This window comes from Drosophila hydei, unplaced genomic scaffold (genome assembly GCF_003285905.1).
Source record: "Drosophila hydei strain 15085-1641.00,03,60 unplaced genomic scaffold, DhydRS2 tig00000060-arrow-pilon, whole genome shotgun sequence".
Taxonomy (NCBI): Eukaryota; Metazoa; Arthropoda; class Insecta; order Diptera; family Drosophilidae; genus Drosophila; species Drosophila hydei.
In genome coordinates this window covers 5516693-5529626 of record NW_022045656.1, presented here as the reverse complement: position 1 = coordinate 5529626, position 12934 = coordinate 5516693, and the positions used below count along the sequence as shown (strand labels likewise).

Here is a 12934-nt window from a genome sequence, read left to right as displayed (position 1 = left end):
TCTAGGATTTATACTCTACAGAATTCACAGTACTGTGATTGATTATGATAATTACATTATAAAATATCATACCATAGTCAATAGGAAGTTTCTCACTCTCTAGGATTTATACCTCACAGTGTTTTAGTTGCATATAACTCTACTGTATTCACAGTACTGTGATTGAATATGATACCCACATCACAGTACCATGAAAATTAAAATATAGTTAAAGAATAAATTTACGTAAAGTTTCTCATAGAAATGTGTATCAATCATACCCTTACCACAGAATTACATAATGCATTCATCACAGTACTGTGATGGAAGCTACATAATTATAATATATCATATCTACAGTAAGACTAGCTATATTTAAAATTCAATTATCACAGCATAACATATTTGATCATTGTGATCACAGTAGTAGTGTGTTCACAGTAGTGCTGTGGGCAATACACTACGACTTATTTTAATAAACATATATCTACGCAATATCTTCAGTGTCGTCCGCAATTTACATTAAGATTTTGCTACTGAATACATTATTCAATTTCGACCCAGACACGAGTCAATAGCTGCAGCACTCATAAATGGAAAGGGATGCGCGTGCATTCAATTTGAACTTGACTTCAAGCTGTCGCTCATGCAAGCAACGTTTGACTCTGAAGCTGAGCTTCAAGCGCAGTTCAACATTTCTTGTTAACTGCACTTGTAACAAAACGCGCTCTCTCTCCCTCTCTCTCCTTGGCTTGGCCAACCTCTCAGTTAGCGCATTATTCTACTGAAAATATTACTTCATTAATGCAAGTAGATGACCTCGTTCAACTGTTCCATTTCACAAGCAATTCGCCAGCATCTTAAACGAGCTTTCCCATTCGCATATGCAGGCGACAAATGCAGATGCAGATGCAGATACAGATACAGCCACAGCTACAGATATAGATACAGATACATGTGCAGCTGTAGCTACAGATACACCAAAAACAATATATATATAAATGTGGCCACACGAGATGGCAAACGACAATGCACCATATATCAAATTATATAAACGTGTACTTAAAAAAAAAAAGAAAGAAACTACACTTCCGACCTTCGAGAGAGAGACCCAGCATGACATCCGGGCAAATACACGACTTACTATATATACACAAATGTATCTAGATACATGTTGGGGCTGTAGATGTGTGTGTTCGCCTTGTAAGTAAATGACAAGAAAATAAAAAAAAGGGAAAAGTGAGTAAAAAAAAGAATACAACATAAAGAAAGCGCACTGCGAGCGCGAACGGGGCTTGAGGCAAGGGTTGGACTTAGATAGAGAAAGAGGCAAGAGGAAGAGGACGGCAGTGCATAACAGCGCGACATAAATTGAACTTTTTGCTGAAACTTGTCGCCAGCACACACTGCAAACGCGAGATGCTTGAGCAAAAGTACAAGCAACAGACGCAGAGACAGAGAGATGGAGCAGCATGAGAGATGGACTCTTTCTCTCTCTTTTTGAGGCTGCCCCTTTGGCACTTGTGCGTCGCTTAGCACTTGAAGCACGACTCATAATTTGTTGTAATTGGAGTTTAAAACGTCAACAACAACAACAATAGCAACAACGAAGAGAGAAATGAAAAGGGAAAACCCTTGGGTCGCTGCTTTTTATTTAAAAATTCTTTTGTTTTTCTTGACAAAAAGGCAAGATTTTCCTTTTAATTTAATAAAAAAGGTGCGACAATTGATAATTCCAACTAACAGTTCATTAGGTCCACAAAAGGGTTTAAGCATTTTTAATGAGCGAAAATCATTCCAAGCAACCCAAAACTGAGCGTATTTAAATGAAGGCCTAAAGAAAAAGCGCCTACAGTAAATATTATATAAGGGCATATGAATGTTCAAAGATTCAAAAGGAAAAGTTCTTTGAAGCACGAAAAGATGCAAAAGAATATAACAAAAGTCTTGGAATTCTCAGTGATATATTATAATAGAGAAATAATATGATATCATGTAAATATATAAAGAAAAAAGCTTCAATCTCAAATCTACTTTATAAAAAATTGTCTAGGTCATTTGAACTCTCATTAAAATGAATTCTAATTCCCTCTTCTTTCTACTTCTAAAAAAAATCCACTTTGAAAAACTTCGTTAAAACTTTTCAAATCGCATTCCACAGAACTTGAAGCGTTTTATTTTGTGGGTCAGATTACAATATGAATTTCTAATGCACAGCTGACCGAAATATGAATGAAAATCAATTTGATAGACGGCAGCAACTACGACGACGATGTCGAGTAGTATATAAAAAATTGTACTCGATCAATATGGGAAAGCTAGCAAGCTATATATCGCAGTAGCAGCCGCAGCAGCAGCTGTTAATTTTGTATGCCAGTCAGGCATGAAATTTCATTTGCTACTCTCGGTTGCCTCTTTAAGTGTGACCAAAGCAAACAAAAATAATAGAAAACAAAAAGTGGTCAAAGAAAATGCAATCGTACATCGATACAAATCAAAGATAGCGAGAGAGGGGCAATCAGTTAGTTATTTCGACAATTGGCAGTTTCCAATTGAGGTTTTGTCTTCATTTTTGGTCAGACTTGGTTTTATTACAATGACAAAATGCATGCAATTTGATGGCGCTCAGCTGGCCAACACTTTCATTACCTGCCCGTGCCCCTGCCCCCTTTTTTCTCTCGCTCACATTTTGCGAGCTTTGAGACTTCGTCTGAGCTCTGTGGTCTTAACTTGGCTTATGTGTATGACAGAGAATTTTCGGCTAAGACTGCAGCTGCTGCTTGCCCTTGCTTTCTGGCCATAAAACCGACCGAGTCGTCGACAAAGGTATTTTACCAATTCATTCATAACTAAGCTGGCACACACGAACGCCTTCAGTACTCATAATCTCCGCCATCATCATTATCATCAGCTGCTGCAAATTTCAATTAGTTCAATTACCAATACCAAAAAAAAATGAAGGCAAACAAACGGAAAAACAAGTTAAGGGCGTAATTTACATATGTAAGTGAACACATTCTGACAAATCAACCCTTTTCCTCATGCAGCCGCATCGAATCGGGCAACTTTTAGCAATTAAAACTTTCAACATAAAAGGACAATAAAAATCAATTATTTTTCATAGCAAGCGAAACCGAACCAAACTGAATATTAAAATGTTAAATACAACTTTTCACAGAGCTCAAGAAAACGAGGTATATTTCAATGATTTTTTTCTAAATTCAATTAATAAAATTTTAAATATTAATATTTCTTAAAAAGTCCAATTTCCTTTTTATTATTAGTTCTTATTTAAAAGATTTTGTTAATACAAAAAAAGTTTGAAATGTTAACACGGACTATAAAGTTGTTATATTCTTATCAGCTTTGAGTTTATATTAAAAAATATTTAATTTATTAATTTATTTATATATTATAAATTAAATTTTTAAATTTGTAATTTCTTAAAAATATTTTTTATCTAATTATTAATTTTTTGTTTACATGTTTTACTTTTTTTGCTTACAGTGCTTTTCATTAATTTTATTTTTTTTAATTTAAAATTCATGTTTTATGTTTTTTCTTTTGTTGTATGTCAAATTAAATACTCAATATTTCACAAGAGTCTTACAGTTTATATTACAAATATCAATCAACATTTCGAAAAGTCTTTAGTAAGCCTCTGAAAAGTTACTATTAATTAATTAATTATTAATTTTAATGCAAACTTAACTGACAGCCCTCGCATCAGGATACGAGTGCTATAAGTGCCACCCCTATATCGAATGATGGTCAAAAATGCAGCAGAGTTCCGGACGTCGCCCGGACGATGCATTTAATTAAAAGCAAAAAAAGGCCAAAAGCAGCGGAGGAGAAGGAGGAGAGCGCGGAACAAAGAATAGTAGGAGGACAGCTAGGAGGTTGAGAAGAATACGGAAGAGGTGAAAGAACTGCGATGCAGGCGACATGCCAAAAGAATGCGCCAATGACGGATGTACTTCTGCTGCCTACTGTTTCGAGGCCTTGGACGCACATAATTTACAAAAGACCTTGCGGCGGATGCGACGGGTGGTTTGGGTGGTCGTTTGGCTGGTTGGTTGGTTGGCTGGCTGGGTGGGTGGTGCATCGGCCCAGGCCACGCCAGGTAAGCAAGTGTTTGATGAAAATTGTGAAAGCTGCGCAAATGGGGGGTGGCATTACGGCCGCTGGCAAATGGCCTCGAAACGCACCACCGAAAAAACGCACTCGCACATGATTACTTCATTAGGAGAGCGAGGCAGGCAGGCAGGCAGGCAGCCGTATCGGGAGAGTGGGTTGAAAAGGATGCCAAAAAGGAGGTGCTGCAGAGGGCAGGCGAAGGCTGGGGCTGGTTTCGCTGACTAAGCAGAGGCAGAGTGACGATTCCAGTTGCTGCTAATGCTGCATCGGTCAGACGAGTATGCAATCTATTTTTAACTGTCTGGCAGAGGATTGGAGACGATGCGGTGCGGTGTGGTTGCGTGGTGCAGTAGCAACAGCAGCAGCAGTAGCGGCAGCTCTGTGTACATTGGCTGGCTGCATGCAAAATTTATGTGCTATGGCTGTTGATGTTACTGCGCTGCGTCACGCAGCCAGACGCAACGGCGTCGCTTTTTCGGCGTGGAGGCGTGGCAATTGGGCAGAAGGAGCTGGTGGTGCCAGACGATGCAGGCAGGCCAACCCAGCGCACTGCAAGCTGCGGTCGAAAATTGTTAGCTTTGACAGCAGCAGTCAGGCGAAGTCTCAAATGTTAGCAAGCAAGCAAATAAATCAAATATCGAAATATATATATATAGATATATATTAATATGGAATATCAAAAATCTATACGCTTTATAGATTCGCAAACTTTGGATGACTTTCACAAATTAAACTACGACGTATTAATATATGTGTTGTAAAACATACCATTTTAGTGCTGCGATGACCCTGAGAACTTTCACAAATTACGTTTGCAATCACAATTGATGTAGTGTTGTAATACATGCTATTTTATATATCTGCCTGCCTCAGTGCTGCGAAGCGTCAAGTCGCTTCGATTTTATAGCACTTTTTCTCAGAAAGTATTTTCGAGTGGTATTTTAAGTGTTGCGAAATGCAGTAAAATAGAATTTAATAGTTTCTTTCGTTGAAGCACGTTAAATTAATTTCCGATAAATAGGTTTCTTGTTCACACATTCACTTTTCCGACACAGATTTGCAAAGGGAAATTTAAAGGCGCCCGAACTGTTTTAGACAGGCTCCATATGCGTACGACTAGACATTATACCAAAAGTAGTTACTTTTTTTGTTGACACTCACTTTTTCCGAACAGTGTTGCGAATTACTAATTTAAGTGTTGTGAAGCTCATTCAAGCCTCACATCGATAGTTTTATTCAAAAATATTTCCTTTAAACAAACTCTACAAATGCAAATACTTCAGAACCATTTTTTGAGACATTCACTGTTATGAGACAGTGTTGCAAAATGCGCTTGACTCTTCGCTTTTCAATATTGTAAAAGGCGCTAAAGTACAATTTAGTAGTCTTTCGGAAAGTCTCCGACGGACAATCTTTTTAAATGAATGTGTCTAGGCGTTCCCTGATTGACATTCTACACAATATGTCTGATTGTTTTGCGATAAATGTATCGATAGTTAGCATAAGTTATTATTAGATTTATCTACATTATATATCGCACACAAAATTCAACTTTATATCATTTTCTTGAGACTAACTCTCTCTGACCTTTCGCTGTCTTCGCCAAAAGTTTGACAAACTTCCAATGCTGTAAGAAGTCGACTGTCGTCGCATTTGTTTTGCTATTTGCGTCGTCTTCTGCTGCTTTCAGTCAGACAGGCAGATAGGCAGATAGACAGATAGAGAACCAAAAGGCAAGGGCCGGCTGTGCCACATGTTGAGGGTTGGAAAAATCGATTTTGGCCAGTGCCAGCGGCGTCTGTTCGAGCTAAAAATTTTGTGTGTTTTTGTTGTCTGCTGTTGTTGCCGGCGCTTTATCTACGGCATGCCGATAAAAATGTTGTTGTTTGTTTTTGTGTGTCTACCTTTTCGCCCACATACAGATATATATGTTTATAAGTTTAGTAGAACCGAACCGAACCGATAGAACAAAGTGTAAGCCAAATGTGAAACTGTTCAATGGCCTGAAATTTGATGCGAAAATATTTTAGCGATATTTTCAATGCGGCGAAATTTTTGTTGTGGCAAAGTATGCAACAAATTTTGCTATGGCTGAGTGCGTAGGTGGTTGTTTGTGTGTGTGAGTGTATTTGTCTCATTTGGCATTTGAGCTGTTGCTTCCGTCTGCTCTCATTCTCTCACAGTCTCTCTCTGTCTCTCTCGCCCTCTCTATTGCACACACTCAAGCTGACAGTGCAATTAGCACATGAAGCAGCATCTTCTGAACATTTGAAGAGTTTTGGCCATGTTGCTCTTTGGCCCTTTCGCTGTAGTTGTGAGGCCAAGCCCGACCGCTTGCCACTTGGCATCGTTTAAGCTTTTCCTTTTTCGCTTATGTTCTCTGACAACGGGCGCCGCGAGCTGCGTACGTGCCTTGCTAAAAGCAGCGCATCTGTCGCCCAAAACGTGCCAGCATGGACACCTGACTGACTGACTGTCACTCACTCACTCTCTCTGTCTCTCCTCCTGCCTCTCTGTCACTCCACCCACACTGTCTCCTTCCTTGTCTGTATATATATATGCCTCGTCCTGCATCCTGGCCAACACTTCCATGTGATTAAGTGCACTTGGCCTGCGACGGATGCGCTAAAACAAAATCTTATGTAAAAGTTCAACACGCTTAACTGCACTTCGCTGACGGGTTAAACGGTTTTCTTTTTTGAACAGACCCGAAAGAGGTGCTAGAAAATGAGGGATCAGCATTAAAAAAACAGAGTCCTCATAGAAAACAGAAAGTTGAAATGCGAGTAGGGATCAAATATTTATTTGAAAGGCAACTGCTTTGGTGTCTAAAGTTTATAGAACGCTGTCTGACAGACAGCTGCTTTCATAAGCGAAATGATATGAATATTATAGTAAGTTAAAGCAATCTAGAAAATTAAGAATATTCATTATATATTATATATATATATACTTATTATACTGATCAAAATGCAAAGTTTGTATAAAGAAAATTCTTGAGTAATATGATATTTAATTTATATATCATTTGGGAAAATATTTGGAATATATTTTAAAAATATACTGTAGAAATAATATTTTATATTTTGAAAATTTCACATTAAAAAAAAATTTCATATCTTTCTTTAAATATGGTATATTTGAAAACCAAATAAAAACTTGCATTATTTAATATAAATTTAAATTCATATAAATTTAAATTTATATTCTGTGATTTAATATCAAATTATGAAATCATTTATTTACCAAAACAAATAAAAATACTTTTGAAATTTAGAATTTAATTAATTCAAAATCAATAGTTCAGACTTGCAGCAAAGTGCAAGGTAATAAAAATAAATTGGGAATATTTTTGCCAGACTCTAAAAATTCTTTTCAATAAGAAATTATATTAGTATTTTTAAATTTTTCAGTATATAATTTATCATTCATCCTTAATCAAATTATATCAAGAATAATATGCTGTATATAGATATTTATATCATAGATATATCATATATATTGAATTATCTAATTTTTTTTTTAATAATTTTTTTTAATTTAAAACAAACTTATTTATACTTTAAAATGTCGAATCATATTGGTTTAACCTATTTCCAGCTCGAGTTCATTTCCAACTTCAAGTTAAGTCTCTACATATATTTTTCTTTGAACTAGAGAAAACTCTGGGAAAATATAAATGGCATCGTAATCACATTGAATAACATTTGCTGCCGTCCTTGGTAACCGTTAGAAAACTTGAATGTAAATCAAATATTGTATGTACACCCCTTTCTACTCTCGCGCTGCATCAAATGTAATTCATATGACAGTTGAAAATCAAAGAACAGAACAGAAAGTACAGAAAGTGCTCGCTGCTGCTGCTGCTGCTGGTTGATAGCCTCAAGTGCGAGCCTCTCTGCCAACTGCACTTCAACCCCCAAAATAACAACAACAAGCAAAGCAACTACAGTTATGGTCGAAAACTTTATCAGGAATAAAATTTTGGTTCTGCTCCTGGTGCTGGCCGCCATCCCCTTTGACATATCAGCCGAAGGGTGCGGGCTGTTAGCAAAGCTTGGGGTGAGCCTTACCCCAAAAAAACTGATTGAATGAAACAACTAAGCCAATAGATGAATGTATGCGTGTACGTAAGCCTGTGCGTTGCAAGCGTTGGCTGATAAGGGTGGCTAAAGTGGAGCCAATGCACGAGTGTATCGAACCGTTTCGCAGGTAATTATTATTAGATACTTTGTGGGGTGGTTCAATTTTGTGAGAAATATTCCCGCTGATAGCATTCGAAAGCAACTCAATAACGAACTAATGAAATAAATACAAGTTGGCTTCTTAAGAAAGCCTGGTATGGATATTTTATCGATACAATGTATCGATAATATGTTGTTCTGATTAAGTTCTGATTAATTTGTATGAAAACAAGTGAAACATCTTAATGCAAATTTCATAACAATTAATAACAGTTCAGGCAGTCTAATAATTTTTATTTTAGCTGACGATAACATTTATCGGCAAGTGAAGTATCGAGATATATCTATAACACTTGAAAACAGCATCAATACGACTTAGTTGTTTTTAAACTTTACATGTCTTCCCCTCTGTTCTATAAATTATATCAATATTTATCTCTAAGCCTGTGTTCTACTTATTTCTTCTACTACTTTTTCACTTATTTCTATTAAATATCGATAGTTATCGATTGCACTTACCCGTGAATGCATGGTGACGTCGTTTTCTCCGGCCTGAACGCCTGTGCGTATCTTTTTGTTCTGGGGTCCCTCGCTGACGACGATGGTGGCCCCGCCACCGCTTACGCTGCTGCCTGCTACGGCACCGCCAACTCCACCGCTGCCGTTGCTAGCACCGTTATAGGGCATTGTGGTCGCCGTGTTATAGTTGAGCGAAGCCTCCGTCGTGCTGAGCAGTGTTTTTTTCGATAGAATCTTGACGTTTACTTTCTGGCCGCAGCCTAATTCACAATTCACAATTTAGTTTAGTGGACAAGCAATATGTGATGCGTTGCACACTAACGTTGTTGTGCGTCTGTCTGTGTGTATATCTGTATCTGTGTTGTATGTATGTGTGTGTGCTCGGTTGTTGTTGTGGTTCTTGTGGCTGTGTGTGATGGTGTGTTAGGTGTTTGTGGGCTTTGATGGGTGACACTCACTTGAAAACGAAGAACGTAACACACGAGACTCCTCAAAACTTTTTTGGGGAGAGGGGGCGACAAAAATTGATTGCTAAAAATGTTGATTAAACGCGCGCGGTTTTGCAAGCTCCTCCAATACCGAAGAGTTGTGAATATATGTATATCTATATTGATATCTATATATCTATTGAAATGTTGATTTTATTTTTAGCTATTTCCTTTTTCAAACACTTCTTGCGTCAACTTGAACTTTCAACCGCGTTTGACGTTTTCTCCTGCTTCTTATTGCACTTTCAATTTGCGTGTTGTACAAGATTTATTTTTAATCGCTTGCTTTTTGTTGCGTTTGTAGAATCAGCTGCAAAGAGGAAGGAAACCAGAGAAAGAGAGAGAGAAAAGGAGGTTAATAAAACAGGTGAATTCAAAGAAAATATCAAAACAGCAATTGAGTGAAAACTTCCAATGCAAATTGTGGTAAGTGTGGGGAAAACTTTCTAATATAATTGAAAATTAATTTTTACGTAAACATTGTTGTTTTTTATTTTGTTGGTCACACAAATTAACGATACAGTGGATATTGGCAAAGTTAAGAATCCACCCATAAAATATATATATTTTCTTAAATTTATAACTTCTTATATTATATTGCTTGATATAAGATATTTTAACGAAAAAATTACATGTATATTATACATATTATATAATAAATAATAATATAATATAAATTTGAAATATTTTTAATGCAAAGCAAAATCAAAGTAAATTATAAAAAAATATTTTGCAACACTTAAAGCCATGCAAATTCTATTGCTTATATAAAAAAAAAGCCACAGAATAGCTATATATAATTTAGCTAATTTATGATATATATATATATATATATATATATATATATGTATGGATATAGTGTGTGTGCTTATCTAACAGTCATTTATTTTATCTCCGAACTATGCTCAATTAGACACTGAATTATCAGCAATCATATCAATCATATCGATTGGCCTATTCAATAGGCAAATTTCTACTTATCAGCAAAACAATAAACAAAAATAAATATATGCCAGATGGAGATAATTTGGTAAATATTGTGTAACGCACATATATCATGTGTATTTAGTTATAAACATATGGTAAATATAACAAAGAAAATACAGAAGCAATTTGTAGATCAATTAAAAATCATATACCTTATACAAATATCTGATGAAGCAAAGGAAATAAATGTTATTAATTTAATATACAAAAAATGATGTCTCGACTATCGGACATCAAGGCAAGCAGAGCACAATATTTAAAGCTTGTTTTTAATAATATTATAAAAGCAACAGGAAGTTTTTCATAACAATCAAATGTATTGCAATTTATCATATAACATATATATAATTTTATATAAAATATATATATATATATATATAATATTTTTGTGATATACTGCAACAATGGGGAATTCGTTCTAATTGGAGACTCGAGCGCGTAAATCAGTCGCACCATCAGACAAAAACACAATACACAGACACAAATACACGCACACAGAGTCGCGAATTACAGAAACAACCCTCGTGGAGACGAGTAGAATAAGAAACAGCAGCCACAGCAGCAGCAGCAGCAGCAACAGCAGTCACGGCCAAAAAGCGCCGGCAAAACGGCAACGTTTAGAAAGAACAAAAATGAAGGAAATATGGCCGAAAAATGTCAAAATGAATGCGAAGGATAACGGTTAACGGATAACCGTAACAAAGCACACAGACGAACAGTGTGACAAGTGTGTGACAGAAGCAACAGCGAAACAGCAGTGTATGTGAAACGAAATGAAAATGAAACACGGCCAGCGTATAAACTTTGAACAGCGGAAAACCGCGTAGAAAAGTAAACTTGAAAAGTTGTTGCTATTTTTTTGTTGCTTTCTTTCTATTTCTTTTCTTTTTTTGTGTTTGCTGCAACCCTTAAGGGAAAATGGGAAAATAGAATTGCTAGAGAATGAAGAAACAGAGGAAGAAGAAGAACAGCGGCGGCCACTGTTGATTTCTGCTTTGTTTGTGGGGGCGCTCGCTTGGCCAAAAATGCCGGGGGTTGATTTTTCATTAATGAAACAAAAAAGCCGCGCGCTGGAAAAGCGAACGAACTTTTTAAAGACACGCAGACACAGACACACACACAGAGTCACACACACATATATACACAAGGCCTTTTATTGTTGTATTTCATTAAGCTTTTCACAAATTTTCTTTTGCGATTTACCACTCTCAAAAATGGCGGCGAACAACAACAGTTAATTTTGTTTGAAACTGTTGAATTTGTCAATTTTTGTTATTATTTTCCACTCTATGAATATAGCTAGAATTTGCAAGCTTTTGTTTTTTTATTAGTACATAATTGAAAATTATTAAAATTTATATTATAAGCACATAGTGTTTTGTTTTTTTATATTTTATTTGTAATTATTTTGTAATATTTTTGTAATTATTTTTTTTGTTAATTGTTGCGAAAGGAAAACGGCACTCTGTAAAATTTAAACTGTCAATGGGCTTTGAGTGCTTGCATTGACATTTAGACGGCGCCTACTTACAGTTAACTTTGACAATTGACAATTGAATTCGCTCTCTAACACATACATATGCATGAATGTATGGAAAATGTAACTGCTTTTATTTAATTTTATTTATTTCTTTTTTTATTTGTATTTATTTTTGTTTTTGTGGTGTGTAAGTAATTTTCATCCGTTATATTGAAGACTTCTGCTGTTGTACACTTCGGCGCCGCGCTGGCGAATGACGGTCAAATAAGAAATGAAAACCTGTGAGAGCGGCGTTCGCAAGCGTCAACGTCGGCTCTTTTAGTCGTGTGCAGCAAGCACGAAGCGTTGGCAGCGACGGTGGCAGCGAAAGAGAGCAAGCGTACGCACGTCACACAGGTAGCCGCTAACAGCAGTAGTCGCAGCAGCAGCGGCAGCTGCACGCGCTTTGATAGGGGTTGCAATAGGAGAGACTATAGCATAAGAGAGAAACTCACCGCAAGCGGGAGAACGTATTTTTGGGAGAGGCGGACTGCCAAGAGCAAAAGTACCTTGTGCATTTTTTTATGCTGCCCTTTTTGTTTGGCTATTTCGTGGGTGGCAAAGCAATCTCCTACCGGTTCGGTTTTGTTGTTGCTGCGAAGCAAAATAGCAAAGCAAACGACGCGCTAAGAAAACTTTACAAACTTATTAGCAAAGATATTTGCAATGCACTAAAAAGGCACAAAACACGCACGAATACACACAGACACGTCACCGTATATGCATAATTGCATATGTATGCAATTCAATGCAAGTGCAGGCACAATGAAACGGTAAAATAACACTTTCACCCGTTAGGCGTCGGCTTTTCTGCTTACCTTCTGTTTTGGCTGGTTGTTGTCGATGTTTTCTATTTTTTTTTATATATACTGTACACTGCAAATTATATTGTTGCTGCTGCACTTTAATTATAATTGATACAAATATTGTTTGTTGTTTTTTTGTTGTCTAAATTCGAATGCAAACGATTATTTGCTGTTGTTTTGTTACGACTATCGCGTGTCCGCGCTGCTAGCTGCTAGCTGCTTACTTCTCGGCGGCCCTTTTTAATACAACACAAACAAAACGAATGCGACAGAGTTGGCCAGACAGAGACAGAAATAACAGAGTAGAGGCAGTGA

At 36.6% G+C, this 12934-nt stretch overlaps 1 protein-coding gene across 16 annotated transcripts in view; it reads right to left on the bottom strand.

The window, feature by feature from the left end:
• The window catches only part of LOC111594467 (heterogeneous nuclear ribonucleoprotein L), a 132316-nt gene extending 119616 nt beyond the window's left edge, over nt 1-12700 (bottom strand). For 3 of the 16 annotated variants that reach the window (XM_030222734.1, XM_030222737.1, XM_030222736.1), the window contains exons 1-2: nt 11826-12020; nt 8820-9617 (exon numbers count right to left, since the gene is read on the bottom strand). In XM_030222734.1, coding sequence (XP_030078594.1) covers nt 8820-8987 — 168 coding nt within the window. In that variant the 5' untranslated portion in view covers nt 8988-9617; nt 11826-12020. Of the gene's footprint in view, nt 1-8819; nt 9618-11497; nt 11638-11825; nt 12024-12631 lie in introns of those variants that run through there. The other 13 variants (XM_030222738.1, XM_030222739.1, XM_030222741.1 and 10 more) reach the window with 9 other exon arrangements.
• Nucleotides 12701-12934: the final 234 nt, after the last annotated feature.